The sequence below is a fragment of the Zeugodacus cucurbitae genome, chromosome 5 (assembly GCF_028554725.1).
Source record: "Zeugodacus cucurbitae isolate PBARC_wt_2022May chromosome 5, idZeuCucr1.2, whole genome shotgun sequence".
Classification (NCBI taxonomy): domain Eukaryota; kingdom Metazoa; phylum Arthropoda; class Insecta; order Diptera; family Tephritidae; genus Zeugodacus; species Zeugodacus cucurbitae.
Genome location: NC_071670.1, coordinates 40,685,318 through 40,708,895, shown reverse-complemented (window position 1 = coordinate 40,708,895; position 23,578 = coordinate 40,685,318). Strand labels below are relative to the sequence as shown.

The window sequence follows — 23,578 nt, the reverse complement described above, 5'->3', positions numbered from 1 at the left end:
ACGCATCGGCTATCACCCGCCAAGTGCGCGTGCTACTCAGTTAGTTTTTAAGTGTCAATCACTTGTTTGTTTATGTGACGCAACATAAAGTTTGTTGATAAGCGTCTAGGGTATAATGTTTAACCCCCTTTGATACGCCTTGAACCGCCTACTACGACTACCCTTCGGCACTGCGCACTCCTACATACGCATACACACAAATGTGTGTGCCTAGTAATATTAGCCACGTCATCTGGTGACACTGACAAATATTTAACCCAAACAATAACAGCAACAACAACTACAACAATGAGGTGCATGGCAACATGCTGCACTTTCACCCGTCGCACTTGGAAAAGCGATTTAGTAAATAAATAAATAGCTAAGAGCAATCGTCAAGGGGCAAGCAGCAGACTGCTGCCAGCGCGCAACAAACTAGTAAAAAAGTTGAGAGCACTGAAACCACCACCCGCTAAATCTACAAATAAACAAAAGTTCACTTAGTCAGCGCTAATCACCCTCGCACGCATTCAGGCACCGCACCGCACCGAAGAGTACGGCGGGCAAGTGAACAAAACTGTAAACTTCCGGTTATGCGTCACCAGATGCAAGCAAATAAAGCTGATTGCCAGCTGTTCGGCTACTTTGGCTGGCGGCAAATTTCAAGTTCGCGTGTTGGTCGCTATTAGAAGAGTTCAGTTGCATTCAACAACAAATATTTATGTGGCAGCCGTGGGAGGTTGAATACACCCCCACTAGATGACTTCTAATCAGTGGCAAAGAGTCAATGCTCCGTCGTAGAAACGTTGCGCGTTCGTTTGTGTTTTCATCAATCGTTTAAATGCGCGCTTTTTCGTCCCTGTCAGCTGTCATTGCCATTGCAACCCACTTTCATTATTCTACTTTGGATTTTGTTTTTGTTAGTGAGTAATTACTCACTTTGCGTTCAAATGTCCAATTTATTCAAAAGGTATGAAGTACATAAATATAATAAATACACGGCAAATGAATCATAATCCGACAATTACACCACACACAAGCTACTTAAACTATTTTATTAGTTGTTCATAAGGAAAGGAACACTTAATTTGTTGAGTAAAAACCATTTAATTATTAAAAAATATTAACGTTGTCCCTCTGAATCCTTTCATGGTGATCTATTCCGTTTTGGACATGATTGCGAGGTTGCCAATATCAACAGTCGGACAGACGGATGGATGTATGGACGGGCAGATGGATGGATGAACGGACGGACAGACGGATTGATAAAAGGACAGACGGACAGACAGACAGACAGACGGACGGATGGATGCACGGCCAAACGGATGGATGGACGGATAGATGAAGAGATGGATGGATGGATGGATGCACGGACAGACGGATAGATGGACGGACAGTCGGATGGATGGACGGACAGATGAAGAGGTGGATGGATGAATCGACAGACAGATGGATGGATGGACGGACAGACGGATAGATGGATGGACGGACAGACGGATGGATGGATGGACGGACAGACGGATGGATAGATGGATGGACAGACGGATGGATGGACGGACAGACGGATGGGTGGATGGACAGACAGATGGATGGAAGGACATACATATGGATGGATAGATGGATGGATGGACGGTGAGAGAACTGAACATAAAATGTACGGAGACATGCGAACGTACATACGTAAATCTTTACACTGCTTTTAGGTGTTACAAACAACCGCAAGGTGAACTAAACTTATATTGCGAGACAGCAAAAATGTTTAAGTTTAAAAATTAAAACAATTGAATATACGATATGATTAACCCTGGAAAGTCATGCCTCGTCGTTTCGACGACGCGAGTGTTTATTTTGTACAAAAGCCGAATGAATCAGAGCTGTGAAAATTTTATTTATTTAATAAAAAATGTAAGAAAAACTGTTTGATATTGTTTAATTTAGAAGATATATAAACCAGGTAATGTGAATATATTGATTTTAGTAGGTTTTGATAGGTAGGATAATAAATTAAGGATTTTGAGTAATGCCGTCGTCGAATCGACGAGGCGGATTCTCAACGTTATAAAAATGATGATGATCTTCTAGGGTTAATAAGGATTAATAAAGCTGCCGAGATAATCAGCAATTCCCGGTAACCACATGCATATACATTTGTCATAAACAAATGCTTGTTATAGGATGAATTTTTGTAATAATAACAATAAAACTTCAATGAAAAAAATTTAACAACAATATACAATGTATTTTTTAAATTTTGACACTAAAATTTGAGAACAATAAATGCACAATTCTTGTATGAATATCAATTTCGAATATCACTGAAATAAATCATTTTATACACTTTACTGAAGAACGATCATCACTGCAGAGTTTGTTAATTTAAAATGCCCCAAAAAGCATCAAAATCTCTATCACTTTTTTATTTTAATCCACCGGTTACCTCGATCGCTGAACCATTTACATATGACGACTTCTCAGACGCCAAGAATGCAATGACCTCGGCAATCTCCTCAGGGCGACCCAGGCGACCCATTGGACAACGCCGCATAACATCTTCCTTAATCTTATCCGGTACTACTTCAACCATGGGCGTATTAATAAAGCCAGGCAATATCGCGTTTACACGTATGCCAAATTTGCCAAATTCCTTGGCCGCAATTTCCGTAAGTGAAATGACACCAGCTTTTGTGGCCGCATAATTAGCTTGGCCGGGATTACTAATGCGTGCCACAATACTCGATATATTCACTATGCTACCATTACGCACATGATGTTCAATCATGGCGCGCGCAAATTGTTGAGCCATCATGAAGGTACCCTTCAAATTCACCTTGTACACATCATCATAGTCCTTCTCGGTCAATTTGAGCAGATAACCGTCACGTGTGATACCCGCAGAATTGACAACAATCGAAGGTGGTTGCTTGAATTGCGCAATGGACGCAGCAACCGCATTGCTAACGCTCTCCAATGACGCCACATCTACCTCCAATGCTACGACATGATCTGTGCATGGTGAAGAAATGTTTAAAATATTTAGCATACTTATAGGCTTATGCAGATACTCACCAATGCCAATGTCTTTGGCTGTCTGTTCAGCGGCTTTCAAATTGTGATCAGCTGCGATCACTCGAGCGCCATCTCTTGCTAGCACACGACAGGTGGCGCGCCCAATGCCAGAACCAGCGCCTACAGAAAATTACATGCCGTACATGTGTGTGTGTGTGTGTGATATTTAACACATGTGCCGGCAAAGCGCAGTGCGAATTGCATCGAAAGTAATGAAACAAAACAACAATATATTACAAACATTATATAAAAGATGAATTCGATAAGAAATTTTTATATAGTTATCCTTTTTGTTTCAATTTATTTTCAATACTCACCAGTAACAATTGCTAATTTTCCCAGCAACACCATGTTGGAGTCCAAAAACAATGCTCAGCTGATCGCACTCGTAAACAAATGTAAGAAGACCAAAACAGGTTTAACTCTTACGTACGTATGTATGTATGTGTGTGTGTGTGTATATTATCGCTGAACACTCCCACTTAAACGCCACGAATATTCTATTATAAAATGTAAATAAATGCCGAAAACCTTTGCCAAAAACGCCAAACGATAAAAATTATGGGTTGACACACACAACACAACAACAACAATAATACACGACGGCAGATATTGTTTTATAAAAGTAATCGCAAAAAGCAAAAACAAACAAATCGCAGTGCAAAGCTCAAATTTTGGCGACAAGAACTCAAACAAAACACGCGACAAGCGTACCAACAATCAACCAAACACCCGAATTCGGAACGGCACGAGTGTCGAGTACTTTAGTAGATAGCGAATTGTCAACTGAGCGACCGTAGCTTTTGCTAACTAATATCAATCACAGAGATAAGCAATGTGGAATAAACTTTTTGTATAATCACTCACTCACTTATTCACTCGGTATTAAAGTAGCTTATTACTCAATGTGTGATATATTTGAGCTTTTTTCTTTTAGTTATTCATCAAAATGTGCTTTAATTAATACACAAAATGCCCAAAAGTATGCTATGAAATATTAATGTCGAGTGCCGAGCATAACAATAGCTTTTTCTAAGTTAACTCAAGAGCTGTAAACCGATCGGCAACGATCGAGTAAAGATATGTAAAATGTTTTTGTCTTCTTAAGAGGTTAGGTGGATTTCAAAGGTTAAAAACAAGGGTATTTTTAAAAACAATTCAGCGTATCTAAGATACATGTTTAAACAGTATTTTGTGAAATTTTTATTTAAAAATTCCGTAAACTCCGTAAATCTCCCATGATGTGTCCAAAAAATGTCTTTCGGTGGACATCATAATTGGTTATGATTATAGGTTAGTTAATGAACGAAGGAAAAAGAAAATATTCAAATTTGAATTTTTGACATAATTTAAACCAAATAACTCCCTTTCGCCATATATGTATTTGCTCCAAAAAAATAGTTATAGTTACAATAAAAAAAATCCTTCGTTTATTAACTAAACAATAAAATTTTGTTTTCTTATTTTTAAACCCACCTAACCCCTTAATTTGATAACGCAGTCTCTGTGATTGATAGCACTGAATGTATAAAATGGGTTTGTACATATATATTTTTTGATTATTCTCACAAGATTATGGAAGATTTAAGACAGTTTTGCTCACATAACTGTTGTTTGTAACACCTTAAAGTATTCGAGATAGATATATATATGTATATGTTCATTTGGTATGAGTATAAAATGATCAAGACAATGAGAGAATAAAATCTCCGTCTATTCGCTTATTGAACCTAATATTTTTTCAGAGGATCATAGTAGGACGGGACATCTAAGTAAGTAAACATTTCCACAAACTTCTAAAACGGTATCAACATAACCTTCCGAAAAAATTTAATTTCTGTACAGTGTGAAAATTCGTTCAGGTCCACACATTAGGCCTATAACTATATTCTGCATTTATTTTCAAAAGCGTTCGGGTCTGCATAACAGGAACAGATCAGATTTTTTATCCGACCATGAACTATTAACTCGGCCACATTGTTCAAACGTGTTTGGAATTTTTTTTCTGTCACTACAACAACAATAACCGTATGAAAATTGGTGAAAACGTGTAATAACAAAAACAAATAAAATGTGCTGCCTGCTGAAAACCCTTAGGAACACTCATTTTAATCGACAAAGGGTGCCTATGCCCTCTATTTTTTAGTTACATTTTGCTAATATTATAAAGATTTAGCAATTTCCATTTCATAAGGGATCGAAATCGGTAGTACCCACACACGGAAAATGAACACTCCTTACTGCCCATAGCTGATCTTATTATATTACAAAAATATCGGTCAATCTGAGAGATATCCAAATAAAATTAAGTGAATGCCTTTTCAACATAATAATAAGTCCATGAAATATTTATTTTTATTAAATAAAAAAAAATAGATTTGTAAGAAATAGAGACGTTAAAAAGAAATTCACTGAGAGGAGGGACAGAGAAATGTTTAACGCAATCATAGTGTATTGTAAAAAATATGGTATAGTATTGTATTTCTCAAATTTCACCTCACATCGCATCACATCACATTACACCATATCAAATCATATCACATCACATAACAACACCTCACATCACATCACCTCACCACACACATCACTACCCATGGACGCATCATACACAGCACCTAACTTAGCTCACCACCCACATCACATCACATCATATCGCATCACGTCATATCATAACACATCATATCACAACACATAACAACACCTCACATCACATCACATCACCTCACCGCACACATCACTACCCATGGACGCATCACACACAGCACCTAACTTAACTCACCACCCACCACACCACAAACCATTTAAAGATGTCGATCCGAACGGGAGCACTCTCTATTCGCTTCTATAAGTGAACCAAGAGGTTCAGTCGTTATATACACGTTTATCGTCTTTTTACAAGGATTCGCAGTCCGTCCATCAGCAACAATAAGGATGCGGAGAAGTCTTTTCGCGCTGTGTGTGGTGAAAACCACAAACCCAAAGTTTTATAAATAATTTTAGAAACAATATTGTATATTGAATAAAAAATTTGGCTTCTAATTTCAGAGAGAGTATACATGTGTCACATAAATATGAAGGATATTCAAAAGGGAAAACAAAAACAATTACATAAGTTAAAAAAGTCCTTTATTTTGTTGTAAATAGTTCAAAAATCCGTTCCCCCTTACACTTCATCAAAATACGCACATGTATTCTCCGTCGCTCAACCGATTTGATGAGCAATTTTTTTGAAATAACGCTTTGGCTGCTTCAACAGCTGTCGTCGTATAATACGTTGAATTTTACGCCAAGGACGCTTTTTCGAGCGTTCATCGTCAGCAACCCAATCGTCCGCATCCTCATTGTACACCTGTCCGACTGAGCTGGCACCAGCATTCTCCACTAACTGCAGTTTACCGCTGTCAATAAGTTGCTGCAATTGCGCTTTGTTGAGCTCAACAAGCTTGAAACCGATTGGTTTATGCGCGTCATCAATTTCTTCATCGTCTTCTTCGCTTACTTCCATATTCGTTTCTTCCTCTGCTAATTCTTCATCGTCTGCTTCGTCCAATGAGGGTTGTGACACACGTAATAGCACGAGCGGTTTTTGTAATGGTTCTGATTGTACAGCTAAAGGACACTTTGGTTTCGCACTGGCATCCTTCATGAAGGCAATGTGGGATATAGTTGCGGCGTTTACTGAAAAGTTTATTCTGTTTTGTTTTAATTTATCATTAAAGCTTTAGAATTATTTAATTACCATCTCCTGTCAGCGAATTAAACACACAAAGCACTAATAAAAGCCACACACAATTTCTTTTATACATATTTTTCTGTTTTTGTAATAAATTTATTATTATTATGGTGATGTTCCATTCACCTTTAGTAGTCGTTTTCAAGTGAGAATCAAGCGGAACGTTTACAGAAATTTATAGAAAATCAAAAAATAAATTTCTATTTATCTTTTTTGCAAATCATGTTCTTTGCACGTGGTTCAAGTACTCAGTCGGACACTTGTCTCTGTATTTTTACATTCAAATATGGTACGTGTAATAACGCATGTTTAACACTTGGAAGACAGAGCTGTCAAATTTTGGCCACTGTTTTTCTCTGATTTTACGTTATAAAGGTTGGCGACTGTAATTTCACGACTCATATATCTATGTATGTACTCGTATGTATGAATATATGTATATCTGGAATATTTTTTATTTCAGTCACTTATGAAACAATGTACTTGTATTTTACGCAACTGTAGTGGTGGCTATTGACCTATATTTACGATGAGATTAAGTAGCAATCAAGTCAATTATAACATTGAGTATTTTACAGATTGCGTTAATTTTGAATATTTTTATTTTATTCTGGAATATACGCAGGGCAACAAACATTTTGACCGCACCGAGAGAGAGAAAATCTCCAACCGACCTAAATAAATTGTCCTAACAACCGGAGGCCCAGGAAACGAGCTGTTTCGATGGGGTAGAAACAAAGAGAAAGGAGTTTTAGCTGATTAATTAGGCATGCCAAGAGGTGGTTAGAACCGGGTTCTCCTTGCATGCAGAACATATATTGGATATTAGATAGGATTTTAAACTGATATAGCATCCAGAACGAAGTTGCAACTCCAAAAATAGCCGGTTCTACTATACAGAGCGGTATTGACCCGGATTTTATCCGGCCAAAGACTTTTATATCGACGATCTAAATCTGTTTGGATCGGTAAGTCATAGATAAATTTTGCAAAATTTCTTCGTAACCGATCCTGTAAAATCGCAATCGTTCGAATATATCGCGAAAATGTATGAAATTATGCTGGATAGCCGCAGAATTAAAATTAAAGGATCGCGTAGAATTTTTACAAATTAAAGGGCACTGGGTGTTATGGTTATCGCGTTTCTTGAAATCTTGAGAAACATGTCTCCTAATCCACTATTTTCGCCAGATTTGTTTCGCAGCCATTATTTGGTCTTCCCAAAAATCAAAACTGGCTCGGTGAAAAAGTAGTTTCCTTCCGCCTGTTCATATTAATAATTAATAATTAAGTAAACGAAAATATCTTCATTAAGCTTGGCAATAATTTTCTCACTGAATAACAAAAGAGCAAGAGGGCGAAATGGAATAATTACCACGTCCTTAAAACCGTATTTTTCAAATATACATACATACAACTTCATCGGCAATTAAGTTAAGTTAAATAAGATACAAAGCGACACAAATTAGAATATACAAACGTGAGATTAAATTTTTGGAAATGTGGGTGTGGTTGTGTTCTTTCGATTTTATAAAAATATAAATATATATGTTCAACAATTCGCTAAACAAAACAAAATAAAAAATTACATTACTTAAAATGTTGATATATAGGAATATATCCATAATCCGAATCACAATTGGTATATCATCATATCAAGATATCATATGATATCTTCCTAACATAGTTTTTTCCCAAACATACTACAAAACTATTTCGAAGCAATCTACTCGATCTTTCTCTAGGTTACACAAGCACCAAGAAGAACGACAAAACAGGATATAGACCATATAGCTCAGCTAGTATTTGGCAAACTTCTTCCTGACTTCAAAATAGATTCGTTGCACCCTAAATCATATGAAACACAAGTCATGTTTTTACACCTGGCGATTATAGTTGTTTTCAACAAGTGAATTAAATGATAAAACATCTAAAAAATAATATATACTGATTTTTCAATAGATGTCTCCAGGGTCAAGCACTGGTCGATTAAATGGATTAAATCGTTTTATATCGATCTTGGACATTTATGTCAACCCAACAAAATATTTGTAGAGATCTGTTTGCATCCCACTTATTCTCGACATTTGCAGGAAATTTTGCTTATATTTTTTAATTCCAAGAAAAATGCGGCCGAGGCTCATCGACATTTGTAACCGTTTTTATACAAAAAAAAACTTAAATTTACGACAGAAGCAAAGTTTTAGACCTAATACATATATCACTTAGAATTTATGCCATATTTTATCAAATGATTTTCGTACTTTGTAGGATGCACATGAATTAAAATGAATTCAATTGAAAGAATTACTACTTAGCGTTACGTCTTGTGGAAATTCGTTATGGTTATGAATAGATTTAAAAAATGAAGAATTGAAGAATTGAACTCACCCTTTTCCGAAAAAAATGTAGCAAAAATGTTATGGAAAGGGGACCATCAGTGTTGATATGAAGTCCTGGAAGAAATAAATAGAAAATGTTTAAATAATATAATAAGCATTATACTTGGATAACATAATGTAATAATTGTTTAATATCTTTACTAAGAAATAAGGTAGTAAATAAGAAAAATTAAAAAAATATAGGAATAGCAAAGAAATGCTAAAATTGTTTGGAAGAATGGAAGTTAAAAATCGAACAGTTCCTGGACGAGTTTGTCCAGATGTGAAGTTCTACCACATCGGAGATCGGCAAGTTAGGAATTACACATCGCACTGTATGTATACTCGAGCCCTATTACAACTCAACTTCATATCAGTAGTAATTGTACTATTGGCTATTAACCATAAATATCATAATAAAGAGCTAGTGCGGTTGTTCATCAGGTAAAAAACTGACAACTCATTAAATGTTGAAAAACATAAAATGTGTTAACAAACCATTCTAAGCTACTTTTAGTGCTTCAAAGTTTAGTTGTTTTAAAGTTGAGTTGTTAAAAAACAACTTCAACTTAGTCAAATTGTAAATAGTAAAAAATTTCAAATATTTCGGAAAACCTATATTACCTAAATCAGGTGAAGCGATTAGTATGAAACAAATATGTTAGAATATTAGTACATATTTGTCTCGTACTAAGCTACAAGTCGGATAAGTTTTCGAATATTTTTAAAATCATCAATTACGCCAGCAGAAACATGTTTCTACAACATGAAAAAGTATTTATATTCACTTTATATAGACGATTACGAACCCAATTCGAAAATATTTTGAACCCACCACTACATAAAAACTTCACGTTTACTCTAAAAATTATTAATTTATTTAAGTTTTAATACAAAATAATAAATAAGTTAATCGCAACATTTCCAGAGCATTTCATTATACACTATAATGCAAGATTTTGACTCCTTTCTATAGCATTTACTCATATGTACGTGTATTGTACACACTTTGATTGATTGCTTGAATTTAGTTGTTGACGCGACGTCTTTTGCCGCCAACCTTGCGCCTGCGTACACGATTGATGCGTTTCTTCTGCACGCCACGTCGCTTGTTTGGCCGGTTGCTAGTGTTCAGCATCACTTTCTGACCGTTCTTGAAGTATTTACGATATTTCGCTGGAATGCGCACTGTCACCATTTGACCCTTCTTACCGCCAGGGCGACGAAGATTCACACGTGCTGGAGCTTTGGAAGCCTTCGATTCCGAAGTGCCGCGGATCTCCTGATCTGTCACGACATACTCTTGTGCGCCGGCAGCGAGTGCTGCTTGCAATTCCTGTTCATCCACCGCAGCTGCAGCGTCTTCCAGCGCCTGTTCCTCATGACGTTCGAGTGGATCGTTACGTCCGGATGATGTGGGTGAGGTGCTGATTGTACCCGTTGCTGTTGGTATGGAACCGGTGGAGGTGACTGTGGTGTATGATGGTGAAGTGCCGTATGTTGGGGAACCAGTGCCAGTACCTTGACCGCCGGCAATGATAATTGGAATGACGGGCTGTTGTTGTTGTTGACCGAACATGTTCTTAAAGAGTAAGAATTTCTTCAAAAACAAACGGCCACTGGAGGCGTTCGAACCCTTATTAGGCGCGGCATTTTCATTGGCATTAGCATCGACATCGGCTTCGGCGTCACTTTCATCCTCAACATTTGCGGTGTTGCGAGCTTCTTTCACATCAACGGCAGAACGGAAGCGTGGGAAAGCAGCGCGTTGACCTAAGAAATAATTATATTTTTCATAATTATATATAATTTAAATGCAGATCGCTGTGGAGTACATACCTTTGGCGGGTTCTGGCTCTGGTTTGGGTTCGGGTTCAGGTTCGGCTTGGGCGCACAGCACCAAGGCAGCCAGCAGGACAAATATGAATGCGTTATACTTCATTTGGAACTACTTTTCCTACGCCGTACGGTAAAAGAACTTTCCAATGTATGTGATCGGCAAGAAAGTTAAATGAACTTTGATAGATAATCGAGCCCAGGGAGTCGCTTTTATACGACAGCTTAGAATAATCGATATGCCACTGCATAAGTAACGGGCAATTGCCAATTGCCAATAAGCAATGACAGAGCATTTGCGGCGTCTAGTTACAAGAAATAACTACCATTATACCGCGCTTTCGAGGCGCAACAATGGATCTTACATACCATACAGTCGAAAGTTGGCTAGGGTACCACTCCAAGTGTCCAAAGCTATGTACTCGCGCTTAGATAGAAAAAAATCTGCTTTATTTGAAAAATAAAAAGCGTGCAACGAAAACAGTTAGATTGCCAACAGCTATTTGCTTAGTACGCGACCACAATGTGTATAGCACAACAACAACAACCATAAGGGCCTTAGTGATAGATCACCCCCTTAACAGCTCATCTAGCAATTATCGGCAATGACAACGGCTCACATGTGCGTCGCTTTCGGATGAAATTCATTACAAATGTGCCGAAATGCGTGCAAAATATATTCAAATTCGTAGGTCCCATTCATTATTGTTTACCTTTTCTTCACGTTCAGCATTGAAGTATAAAGCGAAGCAAGAACAACAAGTCACCAGCCCCTTGCTGGCTGGCAAACCTTGACGAGCATATTTGTACGCACATATGTACATACATACATATCTGTATAAGCAAAGTAACGCCTGAATGCATAAAGCACTTGAGATAATTGAAGAAATCTCGCACAGAAATTATAGAAGTGCAGAAGTGAAAAAGTGAAATTCACGCATGCGTATATACGAAAAAGTGGAAGAATTCAAATGAAAGCAGTAAATATTAAATGCTATAGTACAGTGTAAATACTTGCTCAAATCTTTCGAAATTTCACTTGTCTACCATAGAAGTTTGATTGAAAAATGTTATACATCACTGAAAAAAGAGGAAATGTGGATAACATTTATATTTTTTTTTTCATTTCAGTAGTTTAAATCTAGTATGTAATACTTATGACTAAAATAAGACCAATTTTGAAATTCGAAGTTAAATATTTCTATTTCAGCAGACTAAGTGCGAAAAACGCAGAAAAATTCTTTTAATATTTCAACTCTTAAGCTTAACCTTTTGAAACAATTTAGTCGAAAAGTCGGTGTTACCGTATAAGATAATTATACAGCGCACCCTCGAAAACGTGAACTAGTAAAACCAGTAAGGGATATGATAGGAAATGCAATTAAGTCAGTGTAAGACAAGTCAGAGAGGGTACACTAGCAACATTGGCACTGGAGTGGAAACGTGTGGGTAGTCCGTGGTCCACTTGCGCTAGAGCGCTGGACACACAGCTTTCCAGTGAATTCGCCAAACGCTGGAGAACAACTAGAACCTGCGCAGTAGTTTTTTTGTGAATTTTGGTGATTTGAGTTAGAGAAGTTCCACTGTATTTGGCTCTTGCCGTCTGTATCCCATCCCTTGGTGTCTTGATTTATGCAATCCATAAGGGTGATATTATATTTTTTGTTTGCCTCCAAACGAGATGGATGGAGTCTTTTAAAATTCTGCGGCGATACTAAAATTTAAAATTTTGTATCTTGTCCTGGGCGAAAAGTTCGATTTATGGAAGGTAATTTGTATTAAATTTTGACTTCAATTGCCAATTCAAGAGTTGGAGTTATGAAGAACTTCGAGTTGAGGAAATTTGAGTTATGGAAGGTAATTTGTATGAAATTTGATTTCTAAACGCTATTGCCAATTCAAATACCCGAGTTATGGAGATCTTCGAGTTATAGAAGTTCTAGTTATGAAAGTTCCACTGTATATGTAAATAATATGAATATAATTAAGAGAATTTACAGGTTAATTAGTTCAAAAAACTCATCCCTGGAATATGTAACATAATAGATTTATATATATGTAAACTATTTGATTCAAAGCATGCGGTCAGGATTTCAAAGGAATACTCTAAGAATAAAGCATTGTATGTATGTATACTTTTCACTCAGTTTGTAAGATATTTAAATGAAGCATAAACAGCATTTTAAGCTCCCCTATAAAAACAGACCAAAAACCTTTGTATATTTAACTGCAGTTAACCACTTTTGCTACTAAGTTTTTAATAACAAAGGAACTCTCCTCATCAGTTAAATAAACTCTAACTGATTCACTTATAAAATATGGTACAGCAAGCAAATGTGTAGCGCATTGCTTCAAGAATGGCATAAATAGATTAACGCGATTTTGATGTTTTGCTTTATAACTCTGATTTTTCAGTTCATGTTGCATACTTTTAGGCATACAAAATGCTATCGATCGCTGCAGAGATCGAACACTTTGCCTAACGCTTTTATTCGCGGACAAACAAAATTTTAAATTAATTCCTAGAATACTTATATATTTAAGTATAAATAGTTTTCAATAAAATAATAATAACGGTATTTTAAAATATGTTAGAAATAGTGATCAAGTAAGCAAAGTAGACTTTTCGAGATAGCAAACTATTTGTGATATCTGAAACATAAATATTTTTGGAAAGCATTAAGTACATTTCGCTACCACTTAAGTAAATTACATTTTGTTGGAGTTATACGTTATACGAAGCTAAACTAGGTCAATTAGCCTAGTCAATTAAGAATTTTATTAGTTCTGACCATAAATACTAAACTTTTATGGGCAATAAGAGAAAGAAATAAAATTAAAATATTTTTTTTTCTTTTAATATACTCTACTACTATTTTATCTATTCGCTAGAAAAAAACAAGTAGCAAATTTCACAAGCATGTATGATAACAATTTGTAGTCAATTAAGTACAGATTGTGTAATTAGTTAATTGGTAAATAGAAAACAATTAAGGGTTCAATACTGCTTAATGTGGAATATATTTAGATTTAATATTAGTTATGAAAACTCAAAGTAAACAAAAATGTTTGATTTTATTATCTAATATTTACGTTACATATGTATGTACATTGCATTAATACTTAGGTGCTACCACTTTAACACATTAATTAAATTTAAATCTTATTAAAACCAACTTAAAAATATAAATAACAAAATTAATTATTTCAGTACAAGCACTACTAATGTTATATGTGTCTAATTATAATACTCGAAGGGACTTGTCAAAGCTACATCAGGTCGATAACCAGTTATGCGACCTATATCATCATCATCATCATCTGAAGCATTATTTTCCTCAAACGCTGCATTGTGACGATCAACATCATTATCGTTAAACGCCACTTCATTATCATCATGATCAACATTGTCGTTTAAATCATTTACATCATCATAGTCATCATAGATCTTATCGTTATCATCAATATCCTCATCATGCCGCAAGTGATCGATTCTATCATTGCTATCGTCATCATTATCATCAACATCATAATCATCAAATTCACTATCTTCAAGCGCTGCATATTGTTTGGCCAGCGAAGCGACGCGTATGCCAAGTGGATGGCTTACTGTGGAAAACAAAAAAAAAGTATTATTAACAAAAAAATGTATCAACTGAGTATAAAATGCACAAACTTACCGCATGAACGAAGTGCTGTTATCAAAAATAACAGCACACACCACTGAAAGCACTGCATTGCTTTTTGGTTTAAGCTCTACTAGAGTACACAGAAGAAAAATTCGAAAAAGTCTTCCAATTGTTATACTTTAGAAAATCGCTACCGCCGTCAATGGTCGCAATCAACTGAGCGGCGCGATCGTTTAGATCACGCTTTATATAAGTATGTTAACTATAGGTTTCGATAAATATCCAACCATTTTAGTTACTACTTTGGTAGTAAAAATACTTGTATATACATAGATTTACCAGTTGAAATAGCAGACAAAAGAACCTAAAGTTATGAAATCACCAACACTACGAGTTCAATAAATAGCAACACGTACACATGCAAAGCTTGTAAGAATATACTACCAAAGTAGCCTAACGAAAGAGTGCATAAAAAAGTGACGATGCACAAAAGCTAAAAGAAATGCAAAAACAAAAAAACTGTGCGATTAGAACTCGCAGATTACTCGTAGTATGTAAGCCATAATAACTAACAAAAGAAAGGTTAGCACAAAGAACGCCAAAGGAGATGCAAAAACAAATGAGTATAAAGAGCACGTGATAAAATCGCAAACACTAAGAGCCACAAGAGAATATAAGACCGTCATTTAATGTTGAAGAAATCTCATTAATATGCATATTCGCATCAAATGGCTTTTATTTATGACAATTTCTTTATTCTTTGCAGAACCCATTACTATAATCACTGAAGGTTTCTGTAGCAAATTTCTTCTAGAGTCTACTAAAGAGTCAGAGAAGCAAGTGTACATACATATCTTCTTTGTGCTGAGCATGAAGTTTGTGGCTTAAGTCTTTTGTTGTTCTATGCAGCTTTCGCACTGAAAAAGCAGTATTATGCTTTTCGAAGTCTTAAGAGACTCGAGACTCTGAATTGACAAAAAAAATATATATATATATAAATGTGTTTAAGAATGTATTTAAGTGGAGAAGCTTCGCTTTAAGCTTAAAGTAAAATTTAAAAGAAGTATTATTTTAAAACTTAAGGGGTTACATGGGTTTCGTAGATTCAAAAAATCGGGTTTTTGTTTTTTTTTGGCTTATCAATTTCTACAACATCTCAAGAATATTGTCCTAAATAGTTTCGGAGATACAGCCTTTGGAAGGTGTGTGCTCCAAGTCAAGTACTTTTGTTACACAAAACTTTAAACGCGTTTTTCTCGGAACAGTGTTTACAAAGTCGGTTGTCCAATTTTCTCGAAAACTACTCAACCGATCTTGATGAAATTTTGCATATGTAGGTGTTCGAGATACAATTTACTCGTACTTGAACGAAGGATTTTTTTTTTCAATTACAACTATTTAAAAAAAAAAAAACAAAATGTCAAGCAAATTTGATCGAAATTTTTATTTTTTTTTTTGGAAAAATGTCTGCCAAAATTCCAATTTTCACTTTTTTTGTCTTTACTACGTTCAAGCACGAGTTTATGGTCTTAATTAAAACACTTATTTTTGTTATTTCAAGTTAGAAGATCCTGTCCCCTATTTTCCGAGGGGTCACCGGAAATGACGTCCCAATGGAGGAGTTTAAATTTTTTTTTTTTGAAATTTCAGACATTATTCTTTAAATATGTATCTATAAGACAGAAAAAAATTTGAACAAAAGAAATATTTTTTTACATGAAAAAAAAAATAAATATTGCAAATAGCCCATTTTTAGGCGACAAAACCCATGTAACCCCTTAACAAGTACACAAGTCTCCTATCGACGCTAAAATTTTATTAACTCAGCTTTAGAGTGCTAAATTAGTTGTAAAATAATGCCGAAAATGTCTAGCATAAGCTGCGCAACGTGCACTAAAGTGTTTTCGCAGGAATCTTGGCATCTTCATATAATATTAAATGCTTTAACGCTTGTTTTTGTAAATAGTTTGTAAACTGTAAAAGTAGTAGTGGTTTTATAATATAATTATCGGAATAAAAGTGTTTGTAGTTTCAAAAAATATTTACAAAATTCAGTGATATTCATTACATAAGACTCATGAAGGAATACTTTAGCACAGTAAACATCAGTAATCATTTTAAATTGCTCGACATATTTTCAATTAATATTAATTAATGGCTGTCTCCATCTCTTTTCCGCAAAGTAATAACACTTTACGGCTTATCGATTGCCAATAATTTGCGAATGTTATCACAACTCCTGATCCCGCACTTTGTGTTTGACAAGTATCTGCTGGCGTTGTCGTTTTTGCCGCTTCTGCCTCTTGCGGAGTTTATTACGGCCTCGATGACGTTGTGTGCGCTGCACTTTTCCGTATGCTGGAAATTCAGCAACATTGGCAGTTGTATACGGTATAAAATCGTCGTCGTCTTCGTCTTCCTCAATTTTGCGTATATGCTTCGCATCACCACCACCACCAGCCACAGCAACGCTATGCAAGGCGCGTGTTACCGTTGAAGGCGCGGTTAGTGGTGGCGAAAAAGGTGTTATGGTCGTTGGTCCAGTTATTGATTGAGATGACGTTGGCGATACATCATCCATTGGTTTAACGGTTGTTGTTGTAGTTTTGCTCTTCAAATCAACGAGTCTGTGCAAAAAGGCTGTGCTTACAAAGCGTACTTCAGCTCCATTGTCACGATCGAGCGCTGGTTCTATTCGTTTTCTTGCGCCACGAAATAGTTGATATTTATCCTTGTGCTCAGCGACAACTGTAAATTTAGTATTATTTCAAAATAGCATAAATCTGTAGTGTTAAATAGCGACATACCAACAACTTCGGTTAGCTGTAAAACTGTTGCTGTATATAGCAGCAGTAAGCTTAGGATTGGCATATTCATACTAAACAGTTGTATTCGATTTGTTTATTCGCGTTAACCCAGTTTTAGTGTGCAAAAATATTAGTGCGCTTATAAAACAAAAGCCACTGGTATCACAGACTTATGCAGATTATCTGTGAGTCGCACATGTAGCGTTTGCCAGTTTTATACGTTGCTTCTAATATACATATATGCAAATAAATACAAACATATAGGTAAATGCACATATTAAAGTGTCTATGTAGTGGCTAGTCAAACGTCATTACTTATCGAAGAATTTCGATTGTTTCGTCTAAGCTAGAAGATTAGTTTTCAGAAGTCAACAAGCGCGGCCTGTCCAATAGTTAGTGCGTGCAAGCGTTATCTTGAATAATTATTATAGATTGCTCGATCTGTTTGAATCAAATCCATGTAAAATCTATTCTCTAGACATCCTTATATTACAATTTCAACGACAACCACACATATATGATACCATTTTGAAATTCATTAGGTCCTTTCACTTTATAATAGATAGATAAAGCACTGATGAAGATATCGGTATAAAACTTTAATTTAAAAATAGTTTAGATTAGTTTAGGTCCCATGGGTGTTCTCTACAAGAGGAACTCGCATTCCAGCAGCATCTGCAGCTTTAAATAAGGCCTAAGTGGGATCATAACATGCCGAGATGCCGAAACTGAAAAACTCCGAAATTATGGAGGACATTGTACTGAAGATATCGGAAAATTTTTAACATGTGGCCTAGTACTCAAGACGCACAAATGAAATCGGATTAAGTCTACAAGACTAGCCCTCATATACTCAATTTAAGGATTACCGCATATTTGCCTTTACTATATATGTGTAATGAAGATTATATTATATCGAAAAAATTGTACCTATGACATGTGGAAACTCTCAACTAAAAATGTGAAACATCGGTTCATACCTTTTCTAGATCTCTTATATCAACTCTGAAGACCCTAGTGTCTATGATTGACTTTATATCGAAAATATTGGTAAGTTACTGAGATATATTAATGAAATTGACGGTACATATTTTCACAGTTATATTGACCTTTGTTGTAAATTGTATTTCCAATATCGTTTAGCACGTTACACTTGACCCGACCACTTTAAATACTCCGTTCTAAAAAATATGTTTTCTGGAGGTATGCTATGGGATTAATATACATATATAATTATGGAGGAGCCAAATATGGAAACCTTTTCTACAATTCGCCGTCAAATCGGACCAAACACTCAATAAAAGCAGTAGAGCACTGTCAGAGTTTTTCACGTCTTCGCGTAGTCCCACCCTGTAAGTTCCAGAAATCGTCGTTCCAGTCTTCGTCTGTTTAGGAGTAGGTGCGTTGAGACTTTCCACAGCTCCTTCAGTCTGTTCCCATGTTTTAATCCAGCGATATATATATATATATATATATATATATATTCATTATTTATGGCGAGAATCAAACGACAAATGGGGTATCAAGGGCTCGGCATCATCTAATAGGATTTGGTCGATTCCGGTTCATAAAAATGGAATTGCATGACCAATGAAAGAATAAGAGTATACAATTTTACAAAAGTCTAAATTATAAAACATAACAAGACTTTCTTTCTTCTCTATACATAGCATGCAAATATGACGCCGTAGTATACTTCTCGTTAGATTTGTGAGATAGTAATACCTATAGTAAGTCAAAAGTAAAAACAACATGAAACATTTTATTGTAAATACAAGTTAATATCGTTTATTTTTTACTTTTTCCAATTCTATCGAGATGTATATTTTTTTGTTCACTTCTTTGCATTTAAAAGAATGCGACGATTTGGTCTACGTCTTGAGCCTCGTCGTCGTACACCGCTATTGCCTCTGTGATAGTGTCGTCGTATAAAACGCCTTCTACCATTTAATCTCTTTATTTGTTGACGGAGCCTTTGTTGACGACGTCTACGCTGCCTGGCTGCGCGCCTACGTTGCAAACGACGACGCCGAATAAGATTTCGTCGTCGTTGATAATCCGATTGTTGATCGCGTGCTGCTCTGCCGAAATTATTGTCAATGAGAGCATTGTCCTGGACTTCTAAGGATGATTCTGGCTGGCTAACCGAGCTTACATGACCGGCACCGAATTGTCCACGTGGTAATAAACGACGCCCAGCACTGATTGTTGCAACATCATCTTCATCATCGTTATCGTCACGATTGGCCTCGCTGTAGCTGTCGTTGCCGTCATCATCGTCGTCGTCGTCATCGTCGTCGTCCTCATTATCACTATAATTGTCGTTGTTGGTATAGTCATAATCATCTTCATCATATTCATCGTCGCTATTGAATCCGATATAAATTGGATTACCAACTGGTGGACGACGTGTTGGAGGAGGTGGTGGAGGAGGTGGAGGTGGTGGTGTTGCTGGAGGTGTGGCGGGAGGTGTTGCTGGAGGTGTTGCTGGAGGTGTTGCTGGTGGTGTTGCTGGAGGTGTTGCTGGAGGTGTTGCTGGAGGTGTTGCTGGAGGTGTTGCTGGAGGTGTTGCTGGAGGTGGTCCTAATGTTGGGGTCAGTAAGTCATCATCATCAGGAGGAAAAAGATTAGTTGGTATATTAATTATAATATCATCTGGCGGCAATTCCTCCGAATCAGTGTAATCAACATCTGGACATGGTGGGGCTTGCGGTTGACCCTTTAACGCTATGAATCTGTTGAAAAAATCAGGTGACGCAAAACGAGCGGAAGGCAAAATATCATCCTCATCTCTAGCGATTGAACGGTGATGTTTCCGAAAAACTCTATATCTACCGTTATTGGCGCCATAGTCAATATCTCGCGCAACTAGAAAATATTAAAGAAAAACGATGTAAAAAACAAAAAAAAAAAAAGAAACTTGCTAGCTTACTTACCAACAGTGTCCAGTGCCACTACTGTGATCAGTAGCAACACGGGTAATAAACGTGACCAGATGAGCTTCATCATTGATTGCTCACCACCGAAGATTTATATATATATATATATATATATATATATATATTGATTTTAAATTAAGAACGAAATAACAGTTTCGACTGTTCAATTCAACAAACTGCGGTGAACTGCATCTTTCGGTTGATATCGGAGGGACTTTTATACCGTTCGCAGGGGTTCTCTAATATACTTTATAGTTAATTAAACCAACCCAATATGTTTATAGTCGTATTTGTTGTTGTTGCTCAGAATAATATATATGAATATATGCAGATTAATTGTATTATTCTAACTGTGCAAAGAAATTCGCAAAACGCAGAAATTTGCAAAACATAGATACTAACTATAAGCTACATGTTAGTAGCAATTTTTTAGTGGAAGAAGTAAACAATTTACATAAAATTTGCATGACGGTGATCGTCTGCTGATGAACTTGGGCAAAACATAATGCGAAATATCATGCTTAAATTTTAAATGTGCCAATAAAATTTGTGTTTTATTTTTTTATTATTTTGCATAACGAGAAGTATTAAGCTAAAAATAAAAATACTGTAAGCTTTTGGAGTTCTTCCCATTACTTCTAACGGCATTTAAAAAAGGCGTGTAACAGTGTGACCGCAAAAAATTTCACTGCCTTTCTGACTAAATACCATCAATATTAATTTCTGCATTCTTTTTTCTTTCGAGATATTAACTAGAGATGATGAGTGAACACTGGACACAGTCCAAGTCAAGTATACGTAACCGAAATGCATCCCAGGACTGTCAACACGGCTATATTTTTGTCTGTCAATATCACAATAACAATAATACTAGATTCTAATTTCGATCACATACAAATGCTTTGAATGTGTTCAATAAGTTACAGTTTTGTCTAAAAGTGTGTCGATATTTTGGCGACAACGTAGCAATTGTTAACTTTTCTTGTCTTCGATACAAGATTTGAAATAAATAATAATTGTCTATATTTTATGGACGCTTTAGAAGAAAAAGTAGGATGTAAGAAATTATTTTATATCCCGTTTTGAAGTATTTCTCCAACACAGAAGCGCCCAAGCGTCAGAGGAGCGGCTGGTATAGTATGTTCGATTGGCTACTCTCTACTAACGCTTCAGAACTAGTAGTATACACTATTTTCGGAAACCTACCAAATGGGAATAGCGTAGTAATTAAAGACGAACTATGAACAGGCCAAAGATCTATTGATAGCTGAGTTATAAAAATAATGAGCTCTATATATACTATTCAAATTGTTTGTTTCTTTATTTCACTTGCATTATCCGTTGTGTTACATGTCGAGGGCTGATTTTTAAACCTTTACTCGTACAATGCGTCTACGTTTGTGGGAGCGACGCGACTTTTTGCCGACACGACGATGACGACGCTGCTGCTTCTTAACCTGTTGGCGTTGCTGTTGACGACGGCGTTGTTGACGACGTGCCTTAACCATAGCCTGGCGACGACGTCTGTTTAGTTTTCGCTGGCGTTGACGTTGACGTTGTAGGCGACGTTGCGCCTGACGGCGACGCCAATTCGATGGGCGAGCACGTGCTGCGCGACCTGCCTCCTCAGCGGAGTCATCTTCGATGGCGGCAACATGGACATTTTCGCTTTCTTCCTCCTGTTCGTAATTGTCAATGAAATTCCTATTGGGTTGGTGCAATGCCAAGACGAAATCGTCATCTTCATTTTCGAAATCCTCATTGAAATTGGAGTAAACTCGTACACGCTTTCGGGTAGCGGGTGGAGAGGGGCCTGGTTCTTCATTCGCTGGTGGTGGCGGTGGTGGAGGTGGTGGTGGTGGTGGTGGCGGCGGAGGTGGTGGTGGTGGTGATATTGGTGCTGTTCCCGTTGGTATAAGAGTAACAGTTGTTGTTGTGGGAGTAGATGGTTCAAAAGATGTTGTCGATGTAATAACCGAAGTGGTGGTAGAAGTGGGATTCTTCAGTGCAGCGATCCTATTAATAAGATCCTGTGAGATTACACGTCCACTGCCGACATCTTCATTAGCACGTCTTCCGGCATGTGCTCGTTGTTTATTGAACAACTGATATTTTTGGTCGGCACCAGATTCAGGAATCTGCTTACCTTTGTAAGACAAGCACAAAAGAAATTGGTGATATTTCCATTTCCAATGCGGGACGTTGTGTAGCGTTATTTCTTACCTGTTGCTGGCAGCGTCACGGCGGCTAAGCCGAGCACCAAGAGTGCAATTTTGAACAAATACATGGTGGTGATTAACTTAATTGCGTAAACCGTTACTCCTATCTAAGAGGACACCTCAGTGATGCGTTCCTAATTAGGAGAATATTAACTTATAAAGAAATTGTTTGATTTTCTCTGTAATATTCTGTTACTCCAAGTGTTTGGAGCTCACTGATCGATAAACTTGACAAACGCAACATTTATATGTTGAACCATGGCAAAACAGGCCTATCAAATTAAGCCTAAATTCTGTTCTCTTCACAGATAAACAACAACAATATAAATTATCATCAATAGGCTGTTTAGAAATTTACAATAACCACTATAGGCGTAGCCAGCACTCGTTTAGCTACATTTACATTTACATAAACATTTATTGTAAGTTAATTTACATAAATCGCATAAAAATGGCAAATTTAAACAGTCGGTTAATCGTAGCCTATATATAGGCCTAAAAGAAAGCAATTTACATAGCGATAGGCAACGTTTATTCTTTCCCGTTATATTACACTAAGAATGTGAATAGAATTTAGACGCACATACTAGTATATGAATATACTAGGTTGGAAATATCTCCTTTCCGCTTTTTTGCTCTTTCTTCAATGCTTTATAAAAAGTGTTACAGTGACCGGATTTAGTTCAGATATGAGCCGTTACCTTTGATAATCTGTTTCCTTCTAGACGGCTACTTCATAATACCCCATCGTAGAAGCCCCCTCCTTATTTGCGAATAACTCGGACAGCCACTTTCAAAAACCTCTTTTGAGGCCCAGCAAAACCTTCCTGGCCGTTAATCCCGGCTTGGCCAATATTTGGGACGATTCACCGGCCTTCGACCACGACCGTTTTCGCTTGATATTGTCGTATATGATCCATTTCATGTCGCCAGTCACCATCCACTTCAAAGATGGGTCGAGTTCGTTCCGTTTCAGCAGCATATCGCAG

At 36.6% G+C, this 23,578-nt stretch overlaps 7 protein-coding genes across 7 annotated transcripts; all 7 read right to left on the bottom strand.

Annotated features, from left to right (window-relative positions):
- Nucleotides 1-2,191: 2,191 nt before the first annotated feature.
- Nucleotides 2,192-3,847, bottom strand: LOC105214656 (estradiol 17-beta-dehydrogenase 8). Its single transcript, XM_011188206.3, has 3 exons — nt 3,363-3,847; nt 3,046-3,165; nt 2,192-2,982 (listed from the first exon to the last, which is right to left on the bottom strand). Exons 1-3 carry the CDS (start codon nt 3,394-3,396, stop codon nt 2,396-2,398), a joined length of 741 nt encoding a protein of 246 aa, XP_011186508.2. The 5' UTR covers nt 3,397-3,847; the 3' UTR covers nt 2,192-2,395.
- A 2,219-nt stretch (nt 3,848-6,066) lies between these two features.
- On the bottom strand, nt 6,067-7,001 carry LOC105214657 (uncharacterized). The gene is made up of 2 exons (XM_054231889.1): nt 6,785-7,001; nt 6,067-6,723 (listed from the first exon to the last, which is right to left on the bottom strand). Exons 1-2 carry the CDS (start codon nt 6,849-6,851, stop codon nt 6,248-6,250), a joined length of 543 nt encoding a protein of 180 aa, XP_054087864.1. The 5' UTR covers nt 6,852-7,001; the 3' UTR covers nt 6,067-6,247.
- Nucleotides 7,002-10,092: 3,091 nt separating this feature from the next.
- Nucleotides 10,093-11,210, bottom strand: LOC105214683 (uncharacterized). Its single transcript, XM_011188239.3, has 2 exons — nt 10,999-11,210; nt 10,093-10,932 (listed from the first exon to the last, which is right to left on the bottom strand). The coding sequence occupies exons 1-2, from the start codon at nt 11,099-11,101 to the stop codon at nt 10,187-10,189; spliced, it is 849 nt and encodes a 282-aa protein (XP_011186541.2). The 5' UTR covers nt 11,102-11,210; the 3' UTR covers nt 10,093-10,186.
- A 2,884-nt stretch (nt 11,211-14,094) lies between these two features.
- Nucleotides 14,095-15,943, bottom strand: LOC114804279 (prostatic spermine-binding protein-like). The gene is made up of 2 exons (XM_029041937.2): nt 14,676-15,943; nt 14,095-14,604 (listed from the first exon to the last, which is right to left on the bottom strand). Exons 1-2 carry the CDS (start codon nt 14,731-14,733, stop codon nt 14,234-14,236), a joined length of 429 nt encoding a protein of 142 aa, XP_028897770.2. The 5' UTR covers nt 14,734-15,943; the 3' UTR covers nt 14,095-14,233.
- A 434-nt stretch (nt 15,944-16,377) lies between these two features.
- On the bottom strand, nt 16,378-17,695 carry LOC128922184 (uncharacterized). Its single transcript, XM_054231888.1, has 2 exons — nt 17,432-17,695; nt 16,378-17,372 (listed from the first exon to the last, which is right to left on the bottom strand). Exons 1-2 carry the CDS (start codon nt 17,499-17,501, stop codon nt 16,855-16,857), a joined length of 588 nt encoding a protein of 195 aa, XP_054087863.1. The 5' UTR covers nt 17,502-17,695; the 3' UTR covers nt 16,378-16,854.
- A 1,506-nt stretch (nt 17,696-19,201) lies between these two features.
- On the bottom strand, nt 19,202-20,540 carry LOC114804278 (WW domain-binding protein 11-like). The gene is made up of 2 exons (XM_029041936.2): nt 20,368-20,540; nt 19,202-20,299 (listed from the first exon to the last, which is right to left on the bottom strand). Exons 1-2 carry the CDS (start codon nt 20,438-20,440, stop codon nt 19,266-19,268), a joined length of 1,107 nt encoding a protein of 368 aa, XP_028897769.2. The 5' UTR covers nt 20,441-20,540; the 3' UTR covers nt 19,202-19,265.
- Nucleotides 20,541-21,667: 1,127 nt separating this feature from the next.
- LOC128922183 (uncharacterized) lies at nt 21,668-22,805 on the bottom strand. The gene is made up of 2 exons (XM_054231887.1): nt 22,594-22,805; nt 21,668-22,516 (listed from the first exon to the last, which is right to left on the bottom strand). Exons 1-2 carry the CDS (start codon nt 22,655-22,657, stop codon nt 21,738-21,740), a joined length of 843 nt encoding a protein of 280 aa, XP_054087862.1. The 5' UTR covers nt 22,658-22,805; the 3' UTR covers nt 21,668-21,737.
- Nucleotides 22,806-23,578: the final 773 nt, after the last annotated feature.

Bases quoted from the DNA above. Each gene is read 5' to 3' on its own strand.
- LOC128922183 (XM_054231887.1), bottom strand. From the start codon at position 22,657: ATGTATTTGTTCAAAATTGCACTCTTGGTGCTCGGCTTAGCCGCCGTG. The intron at 22,517-22,593 runs GTAAGAAATAAC...TGTCTTACAAAG, and splicing joins CGTGACGCTGCCAGCAACAG to GTAAGCAGATTCCTGAATCT.
- LOC128922184 (XM_054231888.1), bottom strand. From the start codon at position 17,501: ATGAATATGCCAATCCTAAGCTTACTGCTGCTATATACAGCAACAGTT. The intron at 17,373-17,431 runs GTATGTCGCTAT...CTAAATTTACAG, and splicing joins ACAGCTAACCGAAGTTGTTG to TTGTCGCTGAGCACAAGGAT.
- LOC114804278 (XM_029041936.2), bottom strand. From the start codon at position 20,440: ATGATGAAGCTCATCTGGTCACGTTTATTACCCGTGTTGCTACTGATC. The intron at 20,300-20,367 runs GTAAGTAAGCTA...AATATTTTCTAG, and splicing joins AGTGGCACTGGACACTGTTG to TTGCGCGAGATATTGACTAT.
- LOC105214656 (XM_011188206.3), bottom strand. From the start codon at position 3,396: ATGGTGTTGCTGGGAAAATTAGCAATTGTTACTG. The intron at 3,166-3,362 runs GTGAGTATTGAA...AATTTTCTGTAG, and splicing joins AAAATTAGCAATTGTTACTG to GCGCTGGTTCTGGCATTGGG. The intron at 2,983-3,045 runs GTGAGTATCTGC...CACCATGCACAG, and splicing joins AGCCAAAGACATTGGCATTG to ATCATGTCGTAGCATTGGAG.
- LOC105214683 (XM_011188239.3), bottom strand. From the start codon at position 11,101: ATGAAGTATAACGCATTCATATTTGTCCTGCTGGCTGCCTTGGTGCTG. The intron at 10,933-10,998 runs GTATGTACTCCA...ATTATTTCTTAG, and splicing joins AGAGCCAGAACCCGCCAAAG to GTCAACGCGCTGCTTTCCCA.
- LOC114804279 (XM_029041937.2), bottom strand. From the start codon at position 14,733: ATGCAGTGCTTTCAGTGGTGTGTGCTGTTATTTTTGATAACAGCACTT. The intron at 14,605-14,675 runs GTAAGTTTGTGC...TGTTTTCCACAG, and splicing joins AACAGCACTTCGTTCATGCG to TAAGCCATCCACTTGGCATA.
- LOC105214657 (XM_054231889.1), bottom strand. From the start codon at position 6,851: ATGTATAAAAGAAATTGTGTGTGGCTTTTATTAGTGCTTTGTGTGTTT. The intron at 6,724-6,784 runs GTAATTAAATAA...TAAACTTTTCAG, and splicing joins TAATTCGCTGACAGGAGATG to TAAACGCCGCAACTATATCC.